This window comes from Buteo buteo, chromosome 4 (genome assembly GCF_964188355.1).
Source record: "Buteo buteo chromosome 4, bButBut1.hap1.1, whole genome shotgun sequence".
Taxonomy (NCBI): domain Eukaryota; kingdom Metazoa; phylum Chordata; class Aves; order Accipitriformes; family Accipitridae; genus Buteo; species Buteo buteo.
Genome location: NC_134174.1, coordinates 34,399,126 through 34,420,292, shown reverse-complemented (window position 1 = coordinate 34,420,292; position 21,167 = coordinate 34,399,126). Strand labels below are relative to the sequence as shown.

At 52.2% G+C, this 21,167-nt stretch overlaps 2 protein-coding genes and 1 long non-coding RNA gene across 3 annotated transcripts; 1 reads left to right on the top strand and 2 right to left on the bottom strand.

Annotated features, from left to right (window-relative positions):
* The first annotated feature begins 7,176 nt into the window (after window positions 1-7,176).
* ADO (2-aminoethanethiol dioxygenase) lies at window positions 7,177-10,567 on the top strand. Its single transcript, XM_075025502.1, has one exon. The coding sequence runs from the start codon at window positions 7,287-7,289 to the stop codon at window positions 8,016-8,018; it is 732 nt and encodes a 243-aa protein (XP_074881603.1). The 5' UTR covers window positions 7,177-7,286; the 3' UTR covers window positions 8,019-10,567.
* Window positions 10,568-12,911: 2,344 nt separating this feature from the next.
* On the bottom strand, window positions 12,912-14,942 carry EGR2 (early growth response 2). Its single transcript, XM_075025501.1, has 2 exons — window positions 14,640-14,942; window positions 12,912-14,281 (listed from the first exon to the last, which is right to left on the bottom strand). Exons 1-2 carry the CDS (start codon window positions 14,815-14,817, stop codon window positions 13,044-13,046), a joined length of 1,416 nt encoding a protein of 471 aa, XP_074881602.1. The 5' UTR covers window positions 14,818-14,942; the 3' UTR covers window positions 12,912-13,043.
* Window positions 14,943-16,526: 1,584 nt separating this feature from the next.
* Window positions 16,527-19,929, bottom strand: LOC142030612 (uncharacterized). The gene is made up of 3 exons (XR_012650227.1): window positions 19,874-19,929; window positions 18,882-18,939; window positions 16,527-16,633 (listed from the first exon to the last, which is right to left on the bottom strand). It is a non-coding gene; the product is annotated as an uncharacterized LOC142030612 (long non-coding RNA).
* Window positions 19,930-21,167: the final 1,238 nt, after the last annotated feature.

Genomic DNA, 21,167 nt, shown 5'->3' with positions numbered 1-21,167 from the left:
TTTGTCCTCAAACATATAATTACTTTCTTAATTTTTTAAAGAAACTAAAATTTTTGTATCATCATTTCAACCCACACTTCAAAACCTAGCCTACACATAGCACTGATTTTCCAAATGCCTTTGTATGTTCCCTTTAACAGTTGTGCATCCCACAGCTGTAGGTCACAGAACCAAACTGCCCTGTTCCCTCCTTGCCTCATTCCCTTTACATTCAAATATCAACTCACCTCCGCATGCTGCTTCTCTGGAACACCCCCGTGACCTCATTCACTGACATTTCATCCACACTGGCATCTCTTCCTTCCTCCTCTTTTTCCTCGCCATTTTCTTCTATGAATTGCCAACATTTTCTAACTGATGTTCTTGTATTTTAATACTTTTATTCTTGGAAGTCGTCAAAACCTGTTTGATAACCACAACTCAGAGATCAATACTGCTGCGTGGGCAGCTGTAACAGCCCTGTGGGTCCTGGCCTTTTTCTTCTGCTTCCCTCAGTCCACCTCCCTTGCTCAAACTCTTGCATAAAATTTCATTCCTCTTCCCAGAGGCCTCGAGTTTAATATGGATCCTTTACCTATGGGACAAAGAAGGATTTTACTGGATTTACCGATTAACCTAAACATACAAACACCTAAAAACACTGAAAGAAATTTCCCTGTCCCACTAAATACCTTATCCACTAAATTTTTCTGTTCACCTCTTCTGCTGAACACTAAGCCTTTCCATGAAAAAATATATCTAATATTTATTTAAAATAGAAAAATGTCCCTTGGCTATTCCTTAAAAATTACTTATTCTTTCCTTCTTAAATTTAGCCCTATTGATTAACCTGGATAGATCTCCACTAGGATAAATTTGATCCCAAATCATTAAGAAGTGAAATAGTTCTCTTTCTTGCTGAAAAGATATTCTTAAAATAATGTGTTACATGTATAACCAAAGGCAATCAAGTTACTATGGCTTCATGCGTTACCGCTTATCACCTGTGTGATGACCATACCCAGTCCTCGCTCGTGATTGTGAAAAAGAAAGGCTTAGCTTAAAGATAGTCTGTGCTAAAGCATTTTTGGCAGCAAGGGAAGGCTGTGAGTGAGCACCAAGGAGGTTACAGTGACTCAGCTGCACTCTGGCTTAACTCTTTAAGTCAGAGAAATAGGATTACTTTAGACCTTGCTAGCCTTAGCATAGCACAAGCAGTGGTAGACCCACACCTCAGACCCTCTGGGACCCCAGAGTTAGTAAACTATCTACTGCTAACCCTCAGACTCCAACAGAGCAGAATCACACCCTACCCTAGTACAAAAGTGCTCACAAACCGCACCCATCTCAAAGCAGGCAAAAGTAAATACAGCACTGAAGTCAGTGATAATGGGAGAATAGACACGCAGAGAGAGAAACATAAGGCTGCAAGGGGGCAGCTCTCCTCATCCCTGCCCGACAACGAGGACTCTGTAGAGCCTTTGTACGCTAAGCGGGCCTTTCCCCTGGGTCGTACCAACAAAACCTTCCCTGGCCATTTGAAAGACAGCTGTTGAGGGGAGGGCTGAAGGCCAAGGGAGCCGCTTCCAAACAGAGGTGACCTTCCAAGCTTTCTCCCACCCTCCGCTCTCCCACTGAGTGACCAAATGGGACCCTCGGGATTCTCTGAAAAAGTAACAGAGAGAAAAAAAAACAAGTGGAGTTTGGCACTGATGTAATAGAGGCTGGAGGGGCCTTATGGGTCTGGCAGCCAGCGACAGGGACACAATTCAAAGGACCTACAGGGAACTGGTTTCAAAAATGGTGGAGAGGGCCACGCTCTGAGCCCAAGAAACCACCCAGTGCCAGTGGCACCAGGTGGCTCCTCTCCGGGTGGCTCCTCTCCGGCATGCCTGGAGCAGCAGGGGGATGGGACACGGCACCCCACGCTCACTGCCTGCAACAGCAGGACGGTCTCCGGGTGTTCCACTCCACTGCTAGCTGGGACCTGCCAGGGAGGAAACAGACCCCTCATGCTAGTAAAGCATCGAGACTAGAGCCAAGTGTGACTTTCATTCTGTACCAGCTATCCCAGGAAACAGACTTCAACTTTCCCAACAGGTAGTGTCAGCATTTAAATGAACAGTAATTTATATCAGTAAAATGATAAATGACTTCTATGCATTTTGCTACTTTTGAATGCACTTATGTAAAATATCAAATATCAAAATTATTTTAGTACAGCCAGAGATAAAGATATGAAGGGAAGAAATCACAAGTAAACATACCACATCTTTAACTGTGTCTTTTCTGCTGTCAGTTAAAAAAGTGATGGTCCAAATTACAGTGTTCCGTACATTGTAAGATTAACCAGTTTAATCAATGATTCCCATTTATTTCTAATTACATTCCTCATAACATAGTATCCATATGCATTCCTGTTGATATTTTGAAAGTTATGCCAGTATTAAGAAAGAGTGATAATACAGCTTTTTGTGAACTCAGAATTACACTTGCAAATTGAGCTGTGGGTTTCTTTCATCTCAGTAATTAACAAAAAAAATCTTTTTTTACCTTCCTGCCTGTATCTGAGCACTCAGAATTATGGGTGGGCAGTTCAACAATACTCTTGAATATATTTTTAGCTCATATTTTTCCCAGACTATATAATCAGATTATCTTTAGAAAACATTAAACATACATGAAAAACTTAGAAAAGTCAAGTAACAACTCTTTCCACAACCGTTAGGGGATTTCTCTCTCCCTCTCTCTCTCTCTCTCTTTTTTGTCACCGCTGCATACAACTGGCGAAATTATTGTGCAGCTCCACAGCTGCAGTGGCTAAGAGTGTCACCACACAAGCAGCTCTGTCCAGAGATGCCTTCCTGCAGTGGCTAAGAGTGTCACCACACAAGCAGCTCTGTCCAGAGATGCCTTCCTGCAAACTACATGCCAAGAAGGGAGCGCATGAAGGGAGGGCAGCTTCTAGCCACACTGGTAAACGTCTTCTGCCTCACATCCAGGATTGGCCCTAGACAGTCAAGAGTGTTCACAAGGAATAAGGCCATGACAAACTCAGAGCACCCATCACCAGCAGCATCAGAGACATCAGCAGAGATCTGATTTGCACCAGTGGAAAACATGAAATTAGTGGAGCTAAACTCAGAAGATCAGAATGAGACTCATTATGTCTGCAAATTCATGCAGAAGGAGTTGCATGCTGCACCGCCTTTCCTACTCTGAGTCACTCCAACTCCTGCTCTAGGCTGTTCAGTGGCAAACTGTGAATAAAACTCATTAATGATGCGCTTTATATAGAAATAGTGCATTTAACTGAGAGGCTACAACAAATGAAGAGTGCAGCGAGGGGTGAATTACGTGGTTAATGGAATACAGGATGTGTGTCAGTAAAGAAGTGGTAAAGGTGGGTGGGATTCTTAATGTTACATAGATCTGCTTGAAGTTTGGTATATATATGAACCTAATTCCCCTTTTGATTTTGGTACCGTTATATCTAGCACTCCTATGTGTTTCTACTGATATATAAATTCTCTGATGAATAACTGATAATCAACTTTCTTTTACGTAAGCCATTATTGGAGAGCCAGCAAATATTAGAGACATGTTGTTTGTCTTATCTCTTTTTAGTCTTGTTCTAATCTGAATCATGCTTGGCTAGCATTCGTATCTATCTCCTTGACTGGTGGTAGCTATAAAAAAAATAATATATATACATGCCCTTGCAGAACCGGTGGCAGGAACAGTGCAAAGAAGACATTCTTTGACACAGATTCCTACTTTTTGCCCTATGTAAACACACATCTGCAGCCATTGGCAATGTTATAATGGAGGACGGTTTCTGTACTGCCTGTCCAAGTTCTACACCTCGTAAAATATTCTAGCATCATGACATAACATTTAGTTACAGCTAACAACTGCCCTTCTAAGCAGGTGGCTGTCATTTTCATCCATTCAAGACTAGTGTTTTACCTGATGGTTACAGGTAATTCTAATTTCTCAAACCAAATTAAGTGTATCTGGGAAGCAACCCCTATAAGAAAGGGAAAATAAACATGGGATATTTCACAGACTTGGGGGGAATTGTAATACATAACAGCAACAAAGAAGCGAGAAGCTGAAAAACTGTCAATCCCACAGGAGAGTTCAGGTAGAAAGGAGAGGACCCTAGAAGTAGGGGAGGTTGGGCAGGAGAAAATACCTGTAACACTTCTCAACACATTCTCTTTCGGGGGGGGGGGACGGACACGGACACGACACGACACAACAGGGACCAAACACAGCAGCCCAAAACTGTAACCTGAACCTGACCTCCCTCACACTGGTCGTATCAAAACTACTGAGCTGAACTTTGGTCATTGCATCACCGACACAAAGCAATCTCAAAGCCCAGCCAAGCAACTACACCGTGACTTTTTTTTATTTCACATGCGCTCAAGATGGTAGAGGCCAGCTAAGAATATGGCCTTTCAGCAGAAAAAATGTGTCAATTTAATTGTCAGTTGGCTGGACAGCTTCTTTGCTTTTGAGGTTTTTGGGTTTGTTTTTTTTTTTTAATATTACTGCACTGAAAAAGGTGGGTGTGATATAGCATTTAACTGCAACATTAAGTGCCAAAGACATATTTTTGTCTGTTAGAAATGGAAATCAATACAGTAGTTAAAAACATTGAGGATCATAAGGTGATCAGTTATGCAAAATATAAACCTTATCACCAACATAACATGGCACTGGGAATATTCACACAAAGACGTTCTTAAAATCTGAATAAACATCTTCGTACACAAGACGTGCAAGTCATGGTTTATAGAGCGATAAGCACTAAAAGGGTCAAGTAACTCACCTAATATCACCCAGAGAGTCAAGATCAGGCTGAGATCAGAACTCAGGATCCTGGTTTTCCATGCTCATCTTCCTTACAACTGCATGTTACTCCAAGCGCACAATGTCCTACCGATACCAAGCATTTTTGTGTCCAGAAAATGGCTTATTTTTGTGCTGCATATAAAAAAGAACCAGTGTGTTCAAAAGTGAGCATTCTAGCAATCACTTGCAAGCTTAAAATGTAATTGCTGAAGCAGGACACAAATGGATAGCTTAAGCCAATAGAGAGATAATTTATCATTATCACTAATAATGATAACTGCCAAAAATTCCAGTCCATACCACCATAATTAAATTGACTGTCCCTGCAGAAGGGAACCAAATAGAAGAGCACACTGAACATGGAGCCTTCCAAATCCCTTGGTTTCTGACAAAATGCCAGTTGCCAATCCATGCAGCAGCCATGAGACTGTCGGTATCTTCAGCAGTTCACTCAGATAAAGAAAGGCTCACAGGCCATTAAAGACGCTACCTCTCAACTCAAGACATCTGCCCCCTCATCCTAAGCACCCTGCCAGGCGAACCTGTTCCTGCCAGGTATAGAAACGCTCACCTGATCTTCACCCCATGCTCCCAACACTGGCACTGGAGAGAGAAATGACTTAAAACGTCGGTGTGTGAACATGAAACAGCTGAATATTGCAATGCTTTGTAGCTTCAGGTGGAACTTGAAAGCAGCAACTCGAATGAACTTCCTCCTCTATGAAGAGGAAGCAATAAAGCCATGACGTAAATTTGCATTCTGTGCACCAAACTTATTTATAGAGGGAGAGAAATAGGTTTGGGAAGAGAGAGTCAAGTCACTGATCTTTGTTTTCAGTATCCGTACTTCATCCTCTACTGGGCCATCACATGCTCACAACATCTATACTCCTGATTCATGTACAGTATTTCCGATTCATGTATAGTATGTAAGAATACTACAAGGCCATGTGTGTCTTACTGAAGTTTAATGCGTATCTTAAGACTTGAGTTTGCCTTTAATAAGAAAACACATTGGTTTACCATGTTTTTAAATGAATTTTTTTAACTTGGTGGGCTGCAGCCACTGGAGTCCTATTTGATTATCATTCAGCTGTTTTTCAGAATCCTAAGCAGCTGGGCCCAGACCTACCATGGTACTTAGGTCCTGAAGACCCACTTAAATAATTGAATTCAAGGTGGTACGAGCCTGTGAATTCTTGTGATCAGAGCCCAACTTTAACAAGTCCCAGCACTAACGCGTTAATTTCCGACTTCAAAACCACAATATTTTCCAGGCATGATCTGCTATGCAGCAGTCAGGCATATTAGAAACAAGGTAATAGGATTGTTGCCACAGATACATAAGTGAAATAAAACGTTGCATGTAATGCCCTGGCAGAATAAATGCTGCACCCTTTTTGTACATCAGCCTGAAACAACCACATGCAGGCTCCACCAGTCTGGAACTGAGCCAAAAGATTATCCATCCTTTCTGTCACACATGGATTCTCGGAGGATCAGCGTCTGGAACTCCATGTGCTCGATCGATGTTCATCTGTGGTTAAAGATAATGAATTCAGATACAATCACACTCAACAGGGACGATAAGGAGACACAACAAGGACAGCGCATGCCCTACCGCGAGACCTCGATCCAACACTCCAACGGGAAAGGCAGTGTCAGAAAGTTGAAATCTGACAAATTTGCCAAAACGGCTTAGCTGTAACAAGCCATTAGTGATCAAAAATAAACTGTTTACGTGGTCCCCGTTAGACGTCCGTGACACCGCACTGGCGCTCCCGTGCTGGGTTTTCCTTGGCTAAACTACAAGCCAAGCAAGAAGTTCCTCCTGCGCCTTCTCCTCACCCTCCCACAGCCACGCGGGAGAAAACACGCGGCACGGCAACTTTGTTGACTGACTGTGGCTTCCCCGTCCGCGGCAGGCAGGGCACTGCGCAGACCCCCGTGGCGGGCGAGACCCCACCACCACCACCACCCCCGCGCGCCGAGAGCGGGGCCGTGCCCGTCCCCGGGCCCCCGCAACCGGCGGGCAACGCCCCCCACCCCCACCGTCCCTCAGCGCCCGACTACGGGGGGCTGGGGCTACGGAGGGCGCTTCCCGCCTCGCCTCACACACACCCCCCCCGCCCCGCGGAGCCAAGACGGCGGCCGCGGGCGGTGCGGTGCCCCCGCCGAGCCACTCACCTCCGCTGGGAGCCGTAGTTCCCCTCCCTCCGCCGCCGCCCCCCGGCTCCGCGCCCCTGCGGGACCCCGGGGACCCCGGGACGGGGGCGTCGCGGAGCCGAGGCGGGGCCGGCGCCGTCCAGGACTACGAGCCCCGTGGTGCACGGCGGCGCGGGCGCGCCTGCGCGGCGGGGGCAGAGGGGGGAGGAGGCGGAAGCGGCGGCGGGACCGCCTCGGCGCGGTCCGGGCGCGGCGGGGCCGGGTCGGGCGCCGCCGCCATGCCCCGGGACAACATGGCCTCCCTGATCCAGCGGGTGGCGCGGCAGGCGCGCATCACCTTCCGCAGCCCGGCGGGGCCGGCCTTCGGGGAGAACCTGCACCGGCTGCAGCAGCTGCTGGACGAGGTGCGCGCCGAAGACTTGCACTTGGCGCCGCGGGGGCCGTCGGCGGCGGCGGCGGCGGGCGGGGGGCTCCCGTGGGCCGGCGTGGTGCCGCCCGTCAGCTACATGCACATCTGCGAGACGGAGAGCTTCAGCATGGGCGTGTTCCTGCTGCGGAGCGGCGCCTGCATCCCGCTGCACGACCACCCGGGCATGAACGGCATGCTGAAGGTGCTCTACGGCACGCTGCGCATCGCCTGCATGGACACGCTGCCCCCCGCCGCCGCCGCCCCGCCGCCCGCCGCCGGGCCCTGCCACCGCGCCCTGTTCCGCTCCCGCCAGCACTACACGCCGGCCTCCCCGCCCTGCCTGCTCTCGCCGCACACCGACAACCTCCACCAGATCGACGCCGTGGACGGGCCCGCCGCCTTCCTCGACATCCTGGCGCCGCCCTACGACCCCCAGCACGGCCGGGACTGCCACTACTACCGCCTGCTGGAGGGGCCGCCGCCGGGGCCGGGCGCCGAGCAGCCCGGGCTGCCGCGGGAGGTGTGGCTGATGGAGACCCCGCAGGCCTCCGACTTCTGGTGCGGGGGCGAGCCCTACCCCGGGCCCCGCGTCTGCCTCTGAGGCGGCGGCGGCCCGGGGCCGGCCGTTGGGAACGTTGGGACGGTTGGCGCTCGCCCCACCCCCTCGCGCGACGGCCTGAGGGGAGCTCGCCGCCGCCGGCCCCGCGCCCGCCTCACGGAACGGCTGCCAGAGCGGCCCCGGTCCCGGTCCCGGTCCCGGTCCCGGCCCCGGCCCCGGCCCCGGCCCCGGCCCCGGCCCCGGCCCCGGCGGGCAGCAGCGGCGGACCCACGGCTGCGCTCTGCCCGGTGTCCCGTGCCCGGCCAGTGGGACCGCGGGGAGCTGGCTGGGGCTCCTCGGGAGCGCTACCGGCCAAAGACTTCTTCCTTCCACAGGCCTGCCTGGCTTTGTGAGTCGAGGGGAATAAAGCGTCAGAGTGCGTTTATTTCCTCTGGGCTGATGTGGAGGAGTAGCACGGTTCAACTTCTGCTCAGCTGAACGGTTGGGGGAAAATAATCCAGCATCCTCTGTAAATAGTTGGGGCCGCGTGTCGGTGAGGGGGGATCGGGCTCCAGCAGGAAGAGTACACGCAATAAGGACTGTGGCGGGGCGCCCCGACTCCCCCTGGAGGGGCTCCCGCTGCCAGAGCCGGCCGGTGCCAGTGGGCTGGCGGAGTGCGCCCACCCAGCCTGGGCAGGGGGCTGCAGCGTTCGGGGACTCATCTCCAGAGTGAGTCTGACCAAGAGCTGTACCCTGCTAGCGACAAACAAACACAGAACAACTCCCGAGCCGGGACATGCTCCTCCAGTAAACACCTGTGATCCCCAGGGCTGGAGTTAAGGGAATTCCTGCTCCAAAAGGACGCTGTCAGGTTCAGAATTACCTTTTAACAGTTCTTTAAAGCGTGTGTTAAGATCTCACTATTGCAACTGAGAATTACAGAGTACATCTATGCATATTTCTTTCAGCTAGGAGAAGGCGACTAGTCAGCTGCTAATTAACCTCGCTTGGAACCTCTCTCTTGTGCAGCAGTGGCGGAGGGTAGCGGAAACCATGGGTATCTTAAGAGAAAAGCCAACTATCCACTGGTGCGTCGTGGAAGCTGTTCTAGAAACATGACGTATTTGAAAACCCTATGTATACAGCAGCGCGCATACCCTAGGTACAGACAAGATTTGACCTGATGTCTTCTCTTTAAAGTGTGGTCTATGTCTTTATATGGACAAGTGAACGCTTTGGGCTTTTGAAGCCGTGCAGTTTCCCTCTTTATACTATTATAAAGTCTACTTTTTCATAAGGCTTTTAAATAAACATAGCGTAGAAGAGACACCGTGAATTTCGCCTTGCTACGACGGAAGCAGTCTGGAGATGCAGCTTGTCCACGGCAGGGGATTCGACCTTTCTAACAAGGGAGAAATTTTTTCTATAGGTGAAATACTCCATCTGTACCACAGGGACTGGTCTGCCCATCCATCCTAATGCATACTTCGTACCACAAACCCAGGCCAGGGCAGCCTTGACCCTCTTGGTCACCATATGGGAATTTGAATAAGAAAACGCCACTTACCAGCCTCCTAAGTGATGTACCAACCTGCTCCAGAAATCGTTCCACAACTGGCTTTAATTTTTCTTTATGAAAATTTATGAAATTTATGAAAAGCAGACTTGTTTTTCCTGTACAGTGGCTTGTATGTGTGGATTTTTAAATTATTCTGATATGGCATTGCTTGGTTTGGGGTTTTTTTTTTTGGCCTGTGAAAGAATGAATGTAAAACATAGTCAGCATTATGCATGATTAACGATTAATTATGATTATTAATTATGATTAATTCTTTTGCAAGGAAAAATTGGTGGAAATTATTTCAAGCAATTTCCCTTTATTCTTACAGCACTTTAAAGTGTCTGATATTTCTGCAGCTGGCTTACCTGTTTTTCCTGGAATTCCCCGGCAGCTTAGCATTAGTTAATGTGCAACAGTTCTCTATTGAATGTAGTCATTAACTATAACGCAATGCCTCCCTGTGCTACAGCCTGTTTCTGACTCTCTCCGATGGTAATGAAGACCATCATCCTTTTTCAGAAGTACACAAAGAAGATAGCGTGGTGCATGCAAACAGCTGTACTGGAAAAACAAACTGCGACAGAGAGCATTTTGTATCTCATCTGCTCTATCCTCCCCTTAGGTCTTTCTGCTTGGTTTTTAATTTTTTTTTTTTCTTTTGTCCATGTGTAAAACCTAGTCGGGATGTTTAATGGGATAGGACTTTAATACATCTTTCTGTGCATGGTCCTTTACACTGCAGAGTACCGTTAACAACCGTGGCAAAACCGTTTGGTTTTTTTGTTGTTTTTTTTTAATAGAGGTGTTAGCACCAAAGTATTAAAGCCAGGAAAAATAGCAAAGAAAACCTGAGATGCATTAAAGAAAAGCCTCTTTGTGTAACTTCTTGCTTACTCAGTAATTGAAACTTACTTCATACATTCTTGATATCTGTAAGCAGAAGGTTTAAGTCTGTAATGCCGTTCCTTCTCTCTGCAGTCTAGTTATTGTGTTTTTACAACAGCAACATAACTGTTATTGCTGAATTATAGAATAAATACAGGTTATCTCACCACTGACCAGTCATTACTTTCCTTCACAAGTCTGACAGTTTCGAACCAAATATCGTACAGAGCGCAAGCTTCTTTTGCCTAACAGTCCGAATGGTGCGAGTGGCCTCTCTTGAAAAGGCGATGCTTAACACCGAGTTCTCAGCCCAGATCTTCCACCAGCACCCTGCGGACAAATCCAGGCACAAGCAGTATTACCACTTTTGAAGCTGGCTGTTACTGTAAGGCAAAAGCACGGCTTTAAGATTGCCAATACTGTTACACGATGTAAGGTTCTCATGTAGCTGTATGCGAGTCAGCGGCAGTTTCCTTAATTCAGCTCATCTACAATTTCTGTGTTTATCTCATTTTGCTTTTGACTGGGGTTCTAATCTTGTAGCATGGCTGCAGACAGTTGTTTGGAAAGTGTGAGTGGAGCCTCGGATTGTGTGCCTGGGTAGCTGAGATCCCAGTTCTGCTCACGACACTCTGGCTGTGACCGAGCTGTGGTTATCTGAGGCTGTGGCAGTACCTCCGGGAGCCCAGCAAAGAGCACTGGATCCCTATCCACCTCCCCGTACTGCAGACCACCGATGCCAGCCGAGGAGGCTGTGGCCCCCATGGGGTTTCGCTCCTGTCTGACATCTCTCCGGCAGCAGGCCATGGTCTCTTTTGGGAGCCAGGAGCACATGGGATCAGGTGGCAAAGCTGCAGCCCGCCAAGAGATGTGGCAGGGGAGGCGAAGTCTTACTTGTGCTGCTATGGTGGACGGTGAGGTGGTGAGCGTGGCCGCTCTGGAGCTGGCGTTGTTCTGTGGCTTCTCCATCCCACGCAGACAGGTCCGTGCCCGGCTTTGGAAGCCTGCTTCACATCCGATTGAAAATCGGGCACGTCACTTCAGCTACCGCTAACGGCCTTGTGTCAGCAAAGAGCAGCTGCCCCAAAAAATGGTGCCAGTTCCAGGAGACAGGAAGCAGGGTGCTTCAGACAGAAAAGGCAGGTGCCGCTGGGGCTTTGCGCAGCGGGACCCAGCACTGCGGCACGCAGAGGCTAGGAGTGGCCGGGCAAGGGCTTCACCCTGGCTCCCTGCAGCGAGGTCCATCCTGCACAGCTCGCCTGTGCGGTGCGGGCCGTACCGGGGATCTCTGTGGCAGTGGGGTGAGCCCGCGGGGCTGGTACGGCCCTGCACCGACGGCAGGACCCGAGGGTGGGCCCTGGCAGGGCCAGCCCAGGATAACATCTTAAAAAACAGTCATCAGAATAGGTTTAAAAAAAAAAAAAAAAAAAGGCAGCGCGATGTTGCGGCCAGATGGGTTGAGCAGAAAAAGCCCGGCTGTGCCGCGGGGGTGAGTGCCGCCGCCCCCGGGCCCCGCGGAGCCCCCCGAGAGCGGTCGCGGTGCCGCCCGCGCAGCCCCGCGCCGCCGGGAGCCGCTTCCCCCGAGCGACGGCCGTCGGGGCGGCGGTACTCACTTTTCCGGAGCCCGCTCGCGGAGGTTGTCCGGGGCGGATCGTAACCGCGGAACAAAACAGAAAGTGAGTCAAAAAAACCCACCCCGCTCCCCGGTTAATATCGTCCCGTCTCTGGTCTCCGAGGGAAATCCCCGCGCCCGAGAGCGAGTGTTTGTACGCCGGGGCCGGGGCCGCTGGTTTTCCGCGCCGAGGCGGTGCGGTGCGGTGCGGAGCGCCCAGCGGCGCCCGGGCCGGGCTGCCCCGCAGCCCCCCGCCGCCGGGGTCCGGCGCGGCCCGGGGACCGGCGGGAGGCACCCCCTCCCCCGGGCCGGGCCAGGGAACCTACGGAAATAAAGCTGTCAATTTAGCATAATTAAGAGATTTATTTGTCGTCTTTTATAAACGTTGTAAGCACCTACCCTATCGTCGAAAAGTTTATTTACAGAGTGGCCAGAAAGAAACCCTCTCTCCTTCCAGCTCCCGTTAGTGGTTGCGCGTTACTCGTGTTATCTGCTGCGCGCCGGGTCCCGGCGGACAACGGGCGTCGGTTCCAGCCAGAGTATTTACATCCCGTCCCAAAGTCCTACTACAAACGCAACACTTTTAAGTCACCAAAAAGAAAAAAACAAAACCGAAACCCCAAACCAGTGCGTACAAAAATATAGTCTCTAAAAAAAAAAAAAAAATCCCAATATTAATAGGCAGAAATGTACAGCCATACTAAAACCAGGGAGGGAAAACTTTCCGGTCTCGGTGTCGCCGCTGTCGTCGGAGCGGATCGGTAAGGCACCCCCCACATGCAGACAGGGGACCGGGCTCTACACCACACAAGGCACCAAGGACACCTCACCACGACGGCACTGCATGCATCCATCCTCCCGCCGCAGCCCCTATGTACACCCGCCGGCCCGGCCCGGCCCGGCCCGGCCCGCTCCGGCCCGGGGGAGCCCCGCGGCGCCGCCAGGTGCTCTTCGCGCCCCGCCGGGCCCCGCTCCGCGCCCCGCCGCGCTCGGCGGCGGCTCAGCGCTGGCTCCTGCGCACCCCGCGCCTTCAGGGCGTCCGCGTCCGCGCCGCGCAGGGGACCAGGGCGGCGGCGGCGCCGCTCCCGCCGCCGGGCTGCGGGCACCCGCCGGCGGCGGCGGCGGCGGCGGCGGCTCCTTTCCGCTCCTTCTGGCGCAGGTGGATCTTGGTGTGCCGCTTCCTTTCGTCGGAGCGGGCGAACTTCCTGCCGCAGAAATCGCAGGCGAAGGGCTTCTCGCCGGTGTGCGTGCGGATGTGGGTGGTGAGGTGGTCGCTGCGGCTGAAGTTCCGCATGCAGATGCGGCACTGGAAGGGCTTGTGGCCCGTGTGGATGCGGATGTGCCGGGTGAGCTCGTCGGAGCGGGAGAAGCGGCGGTCGCAGCCCTCGGCGGGGCAGGGGTAGGGCCGCTCGTGGACCGGCGTCTTGCTGGGCCGGTTGGGGTACTTGCGGGGCCGCAGGATGGGCCGCAGCGGCAGGTGATGCGGGCTGTAGGCGCCGGCGGGGAGCCGGGCGCCCGCGCCCTCGCCCCCGCCGCCGCCGCCGCCGCCGCCGCCGCCGGGAGCGGTACCGGGGGCGGCGCCCGCCGGGGGCGCCCCCATGGTGAAGTTGCGGATGGTGGAGAGCGGCGTGAGGGGCGGCGGGACGCGGAGCGAGTCGAGGGGGCAGGGGAAGGGCTTGCGGTCGGGGCCGGCGTGCAGCTCCCGCTGGCACTGGGGCGGCGGGAAGAAGCCGCCGTACTCGGGGATCATGGTGAAGAGCCCACCGTCGGCCGCCGCCGCCTTCGGGGAGGGGTAGGAGGGCGGCGGGGGGAAAGGCAGCGCCCCGCCGCCGGCGGCGGGCAGGAAGGCCGAGGAGGGGTCTTGCGGATACAGGTCGCCGCAGCCCGAGTAGGGCGGCGGCGGCGGCGAGTAGAGGTGCTCCAGGTCGGCCGGCTGGCCCTGTGCCATGGTGCAGCCGAGGGCCCCGGCCAGCGGGTTGGGGGAGGCGGCGGAGGCGGCGGTGGCCGAGGAGGAGGCGGAGGAGGCGGCGGAGGAGGCGGAGGAGGCGGCGGAGGAGGGCGTGCTGACCCCCTGCAGGATCCCCGCGCTCACGATGTTGATGATGCCCTCGGGGTAGCAGCCGGCGCCGGGGTACTGCGGGTCGATGGAGAATTTGCCCATGTAGGTGAAGGTCTGGTTGCGGGAGGCCGGGGCGCTGGGCGCGAAGCCGCCGCCGTAGGGCAGGTCCAGGGCCCGCTTGTCGCCCATGTCCACATTGATCATGCCGTCTGGGGGGGGAGGGGGGCAAGGAGCCGGTCAGCCCTCCGTGCCGCCACCCGCCGGGCGGCCCGCCACCGGTCCCGGCCGCCGCCCGGCCCGGCCCGACCCGGCGCGGGGCTGCGGCGCGCACATGTTGCGCTCCGGCCGCGGGGGGTCCGCGCCGGCCGCAACTTTTCCCCCGAGCCGGGCGCGGAGGCAGGGCTGCCGCGAAGGGGCGCCGGGGACCCCGGCCGGGCGGCGGGCGAGCCCCGGGGGCCCGCGGCCGCCGTCCCAGTCCGTCCGCCCGCCCGCCCGCTGCCCCGCCGCCCCGCCGCCCTCTGCGGGCGGCCCGGCCCGCACCTGCGCGGCCGCGCGGGCTCCGCTTACCTCCTGCCACACCGCTCATCTGGTCGAACGGCCCCGCCAGGTCGGCATTGGGGAAGATCGCGACCGAAGTTGGCAGCGCGGTGGAGATGTCGTCCGCGGGGTAAATGCCCTCGGGGAGCTGGTGCACGAACCCGCCGAGGGTCACCGGGATCTTGTCCACCGCCTTGGCGGTCATCATGGGGGCAGCGGGGCGGCCGGGGGAGCGGCGCTCCCGGCCGGCGGTGCGCGCTCGGTGCGGGGAGGGCAGCGGGAGGAGGGGGGCGCTTCCCCCTGCCTCCCACTACCGGCGCGGGGGGACGGCGGGGAGCCGGCGCGGCGCGCGGGGAGGCATGTGCGGGCGGGCGGGCGGCCGCCCCGTCGCGGCGGTGCGGTGCCCCGGGAGAGCCGCGCTCCCGCCGCAGCTCGCGCTGGAGGACAAGTCTGGCCGTAAGTATTTATGGGGGCCCCCTGAATGCCCGGGACGTCACTGCCCATATAAGGACTGAGGAACGGGGCCCGGCGGTCACGTGGGTCCCCGCGTGCGGGACCCGCCGCCCCGCGCCCGCCCCGCTCCTCCTCCCTCCCCCGCCCTCCGCGCCCCTGCGGGGGCGGCCCCGACCCGCCCCGGCCCCGCTCAGCCCCCGCCGCGCCGGCAGCGCCCCGCCGCCGCCCGCCGCGCCGCCCAGGGGGGTATTCCGGTGGCGGGGCCCTTGTCCTAAAAAGGCGAGGATCCGGCCCCGCCCCGCCTGTCCTTTTTAGGGCTCGTTCCGGAAAATTTTTAAAAGCTCGGAAAAGCAGAGGAGGTCCCGGGGCCGCCCCGCCGGACCCCGCTCACTTTCTCATCAGCCCGTAACCGCAAAGCGGCGGCGGGTCAGAAAACAGCCGCAGTCATGGAATCCGACTTCTCTTTTCTTACAAAAAAAAAATAATAATTTTTTTTTTTTTTTTTCTGAGTTACGGGTGGAAAGAGGCGCCGAGCAGAGCGAGCGCGTCGCTGCTTTTTTTGGAAAGTGTCTGATCTATATATACCGTCGCGAAAACGGAACCGCCTGCTCCGCCGTCGGTGGGTTGTTATCGTACCGACGGGCGCAAGCGGGGACTCCGTGCCCCCCCGCCCATCCCCCCGTCCCGTGCCCGCCGCTCCCACCCTGCTCGGACCAGCCTCTTGGTGGTCCCACTGCCGTGTCCCCAGGCCCCATCCTCAGTACCATTTCCACTCCCCTTTTTGCCTTTCTTTCCCCACCATCTCCTCCATAATGAGGGTATCAAGCCAAAGAGTGCTTAAATTCTAGCTTTTTTTTTTTTTTTTTTTACACAAAGTACTAAAAATAACCTCCCTTGTGCCTCCCTTCCCAGGAGAAGCCAATCTTTCATATGCTGTTCCCAAGCTCAGAGCTTGCAGCCCCTACATCTTCTTGCGGATGAGGGTGTCAGATGTAATTATTTTTGAAAGCTGTATCCCATGCTATGTTCATGTCACTAATCTCATTACTTACGAATATTTCATCTTATGGCTGTTTATTCCTGCATTTCGCAGAGCAACTCTCACATATGGCCTGTAGCGTGCAAGGCCCCTTTACAGCGGTCTGCAAAAAAACCACCCTATTGACAACCCAAGCAGCAGCAAGACACGGCAACATACGAGAGATGCTACAAAAGCGCACTTCTGCTCCAAAGCAACAAGCCAGAGAATACACAGGAAGGCTAAAATCTCTTCACTTCCATTTTTAACTGCAGATACCAATATTTACAGGTTTTAGTACATCACAGCATGTGCCACAGAAGTGTGGCATGCTCGGGCATCCCTATGGCGTGTGCACTTACCTCTGCCTTATGTCCCAAACGCTGTCATGGGGTGTCTGTCTCCCAGGCCTCCTCTTTATCCATGCAACACCTTACACCCCAGCTGAGAAAGGCTCTCGCAGTTCCTCTGGTTTTGTTTCCCTGCCTTTGGTGATGCTCCAGGTTCACTACTTGTCTGGTCACTGCACAGCCCAGGCTAGACAGGAGTGTGCCTGAAAAAGTAAAAGTTTGAGGGGCATTTGTCTTACTTGCTAAGGAATAGTAGGCATAAACCTAGATACTTTCCTTTATGGGTGATTGGGGAAGTGTGCACAGTAATTAGCAAGTACATAATACTTAGTGGTTTTTAACATAGATTTTGTTACCAGTCCTTTCTAGCACTTAATGTACAGCCAATACAGTTTGGCATATGAGATTTAGTTGAAAGCAAGTTAGTGTTCAATTGCAGTAGGATTCTAGATATTTTCATTTAAAAAACCCATCTCAATTTAAAAGTTAAATTGTGACAGAGAGACAGGTTCTAGGAAATTTGACTGAGAAGTAGGAGCAATTGTATTGTACCTTTCCATTACAGCTGAGCTATAATTGGTCTAATCGCTACTATGAAAGTACAAAATATTGGAATCTGTTGTGCAGTGGGGCAAGTTACTCTACATGAATTTGAGAAGCAGGTAACTCTAAGTACAGTATCCTCCTCACTGCAAAACGTCGCAGATGTATCAGATACAGGGTTTAGGGATAGTCTACAACACCTTCCTGTATTATTTGAAAATACCCCGTGCTCACTGATGACACTAAATCATAAGGCACACAGGAGAAATAAGAACCAAGGTTTCACATCCCACCTTCACCTCCCTACGTCTCAAATCCACCTTTTAACTAACTTGGTGAATTTAATGTTCTTCCACTACAGAGCAGGATTCAATAGAAGACTGACATGAGTAAAATTTAATGTACCTCCTGGCTAACTTTACCTAAGGAATACTACTATTAGTTGACTTTGTTGGTTAATTTTAAAAGCCTTCTCAAGAATGGGGTAAATTGTGTCTGATTTCCAGCCTTTACAGGGACTTCTTTCAATGGGAGCTTTGTCTGAATGGCAGCAGGATCTGGTGCAGGGCAAGATGGAAACATAGTTAGTACTTGGTCTTTGGGAAGATGTTGACAGATGAAACTCAAATGTTTCTGGTCCCTTTTCAGATACTCTTGCTGTAGTGCTTTGCGTGTGCTTTGTGCCTTTGATCCCCGTTTGGCTGATTATACCAGACTCCAAGGTTTAGACTGTCCAACTCACGCTGACGTCAATGAGCCTTACATACAAAAAATCTTACCAATTCCTGTGGTTCCTATAAACCACGTGGTTTCATATGACGGACAGATTGCTGGTGTAAATTGCCAAAGCCCCGCTTGCACCAAGAGAGGAGCTGTGCCTTGTACGCGCATGACGTGTCTGACTGGATATAGCACTAAGTAAGGAGGGTTCAGAGCTGGAGGACAGAACCTCTCTTATTCCCGGTTTCTTTGAAACCAGCCCCCTTTGGATTTATTGTATTTGCTCTTTTAACAAGGTGCTAGCTGACGTTGCACTGGGTGTATTTTCCTGCAGTCATTCTCTACCACAAGGACCTGAGACAGGAGCTGTAGAAATGAAATTGTCCTTGCCTCCATACCTGAGCTTGAGAGTGGCTGAGGAAGAAAAAGCAGCTCATCATCTACAGAGCTGGCAGCACCGTTTAACCAGCTTAACATCACACATTTGAGTCATGTCTCCAGGGGGTTACCATGCTTTTGTAGCAAAACTCGACCAACCTCATGTGCTAACAGCAGCAATGCTAGTAGGCCTGCTTGGGAAACGCACTCTGCCACTTCCACTGTGCACCCTGCTGCTTTTGGGAACATTAAGGTGGCCCCAGCTCAGCAGGTGCCCTCGGGAGTGGGGACTCAGCTGGGAGCAGGGGCTTGTTCCTGGACAGGAGGTGAGTGATCCTGTCCTCTGCCAACAGCAAGGGATGTCTGTCCTAAGTCTGAGCTAGATTCATGTTGGGGTTGGTGGGTTTTTTTAATGTTTCACATAAAAGAGAAGTTCTTCTCTCCAAAGCCTGATTTCAGAGCTTCCTAAATTTGCCCCTTTTCACTGGGGGTAGAGAGATTTGTCATGTCCTCACAGGAAGAAATGCTGGTTTGCTAATAACTTTTATTTTGCCAGAGGTGTCTACTACATTCCCAGGCTACAGGCAAAAGCCACTTCCCTTAAATTTACCCTGCCTGCCCCTCACAGGCCTGATACAGGCTCTCAGCCTGTACTGGCCAGTCACCGAAACCTGGTACCCAGCCAGGGAAACCTGCTGTAAACATGAACCTACAGAAAACAGCCAGTTGCCTGACTGCTGGTGTGCTAGAGGAAGGGGATGGTTAAAGAGTAGAGGAAAAGGCATCCCAGTCTGCCCTTAATTACAGTACCTTGAAACCACACTCTGCGGTTTTCAGCCAAGGCTGCTTGTTGTCTCAGGATTAATGCCTGTAAATGTGAAATAAGTAAATGACTTTATTGTGAGGATTTGGCTCAGGAGAGCCTTAGCAGCATCCCGAAGGGTTATTTAAATGTCAATAACATTTTCTAATTCAGGCTATAAGAATTAAACAAACCCGTGTGGAATCAGCAAGTTACTAGTTTAAGTTTGTGCGGCTGTCAACAAGTATGTGTGACAGAGAAAACTTCCAGGCAAATAAAAGCAACAACAAACTCGTTTGCCCAAAAACCTATTCTCGTTATTAAATGCGCAGAACATTTCCTGGATATTCCCGTACGCGGTTTCTAGCCTATGTATAAATCCCTAGTTCCTACCTTTGCTCACCCCTTTCATTCCTGACGCAACGCCCGAGGGAATGGATGTTCCCCGCAACCGGGGGAAGGGAGCGGGGAGCCTGTGCGGGCTCCACTGCCCTCTCCTGGGGGAAGACGCTCCTGGGAGCCGGCGAGGACACAGCAGCTGAGCAAAAAGCGGTGCGCTGGGCTGAATGCTGCTGGTGTTTCACCATATAACAGCACCCCTAAAGCTTTACGTCATAGGCGTGCTATCTATAGAGAGACCAAGGTATCGCCCCATTGAGTCAGAGATCCCGGCCAGGGCAGCAGGGCTGCCTGGTGGCCGTCCCCACAGGCTGTGACCCCCGTAGCCCCAAAGGTGTCAGCACATGTCCCAGGGAGGTGCTGGGAGCAAGTCACAGAGGGAGCAGCCCTGCTGAAAGGCTAAAATATCTCAGCTCTGCATGACGCTTGCTGGAGGGACAAAAAAACCCAAAAGCTTCTCATAAACAGGGAACATAATTTAGATATACATATCATTCATGAGACAAGACTGAAAATAATGACGACTTTGGTTTTGAATAGTGATAGTCTGACTGCTAAGCTCTACTTTCCAGTCCTTTCTTCTGAAACTAGTTTCACTTACCCTTGTATTTCCTGCTCTAACATGTCTCCCGTGCTTTGTGTAAATACCATCTTGTCCCATGGCTGCACTGTGCCTTTAGTCCAGAGAGATACTAATTGAGCATATCCCATAATGATGCAAGTGGCCTTCTTCCTTGAAGGACTGAAATAAAAGAAGTATGGCAAATGTCACATTTTCAGTTCTCCTCTTGGTCCCATTACCTAGCATCTGAGTATTTAAAAAGCTTGTCAGAAGGCTTTCCAGACATACTCAGTTTATAGGAAACAGCACCTTCAGAACTGGGTATGGCTTTTTATCCTCAGCTGAGGAGTAAGGTCATGTATGGCATCTCTTTTCAGCAGACCAGGAGGGAAAGCAAAACTCTGGCACCATTTTTCAAGCAGTCTTCTAAGAGAAGCAGAATTGCTCTGTAGGGTGTTTCTCAGAAACTTCCCACCCCTCCAGGGAAGCTGGAGCCATTCACAGGATTTCTAGATTGCCAAGGACTCGTTTGCGTTTGCCCTGTCTATGCACCACTTCTCACAACCTGTTTCCATTTGTGTCTCATTTCTCTGTCCTTTGGTCTTAAACCAGTCTGCCTTGAGCCTTGAAAACCCTCAGCTCTTTGCTCTGGGTAAGTCAGTCTGAGCATGGTTCTGGCTTTTCCTTAGTTTTTATGATCATTTACTTTCTGCTCCCAAGGGCATGTCTACAGGCTCCAGTCTCACCAGAAGACCATCCTGACTGTGAACTCCTGAGGAGAAGGGTGTTCAGGTTAATTTTCAGGCTAAAATTTCAGATGGCTTTCTGTCAGGAACTGCCAGCAAAGTTTATTGGAGCAGAGAATTTTTTAAAAAATCCCACAAGAGATTAAAATAAGCAACATGTTTTGCTTTAAAATTTCTAGGGCCAGATCTTCAAGTGGTGTAAATTAGCGTAAGTTTTCTGATGGCATAACCCCTACAATCTGAGTGAAAGTCAAAATTGGACATGATTTTATTTAAGGTTTGGTTACTTTTCATGGCTAAAACTCACATTTCTCCTGAGGGTGGGCATGGTCCTTTTTGTTCTGTATTTGGGCTGCTTCCACCTGTTTTGCAGGAGTTTGTTTCCATCTTTGATTTGTTTTCTTTGCTGCAACATATTGTCCTTGTTCTTTCACCTCCCCTCTCATTCATGTCTGTCTCTACTCTCTATTGTCCAACCTTTTCAGCTCTCTTTTCTCTCTTCCCCCTCCTGCCTTTCCTCTTCCTTGATAGTTCCTTTTCCTTCCCCCTTATCTCAGCAATTGCTGCCAACAGCTATATTTGGAATA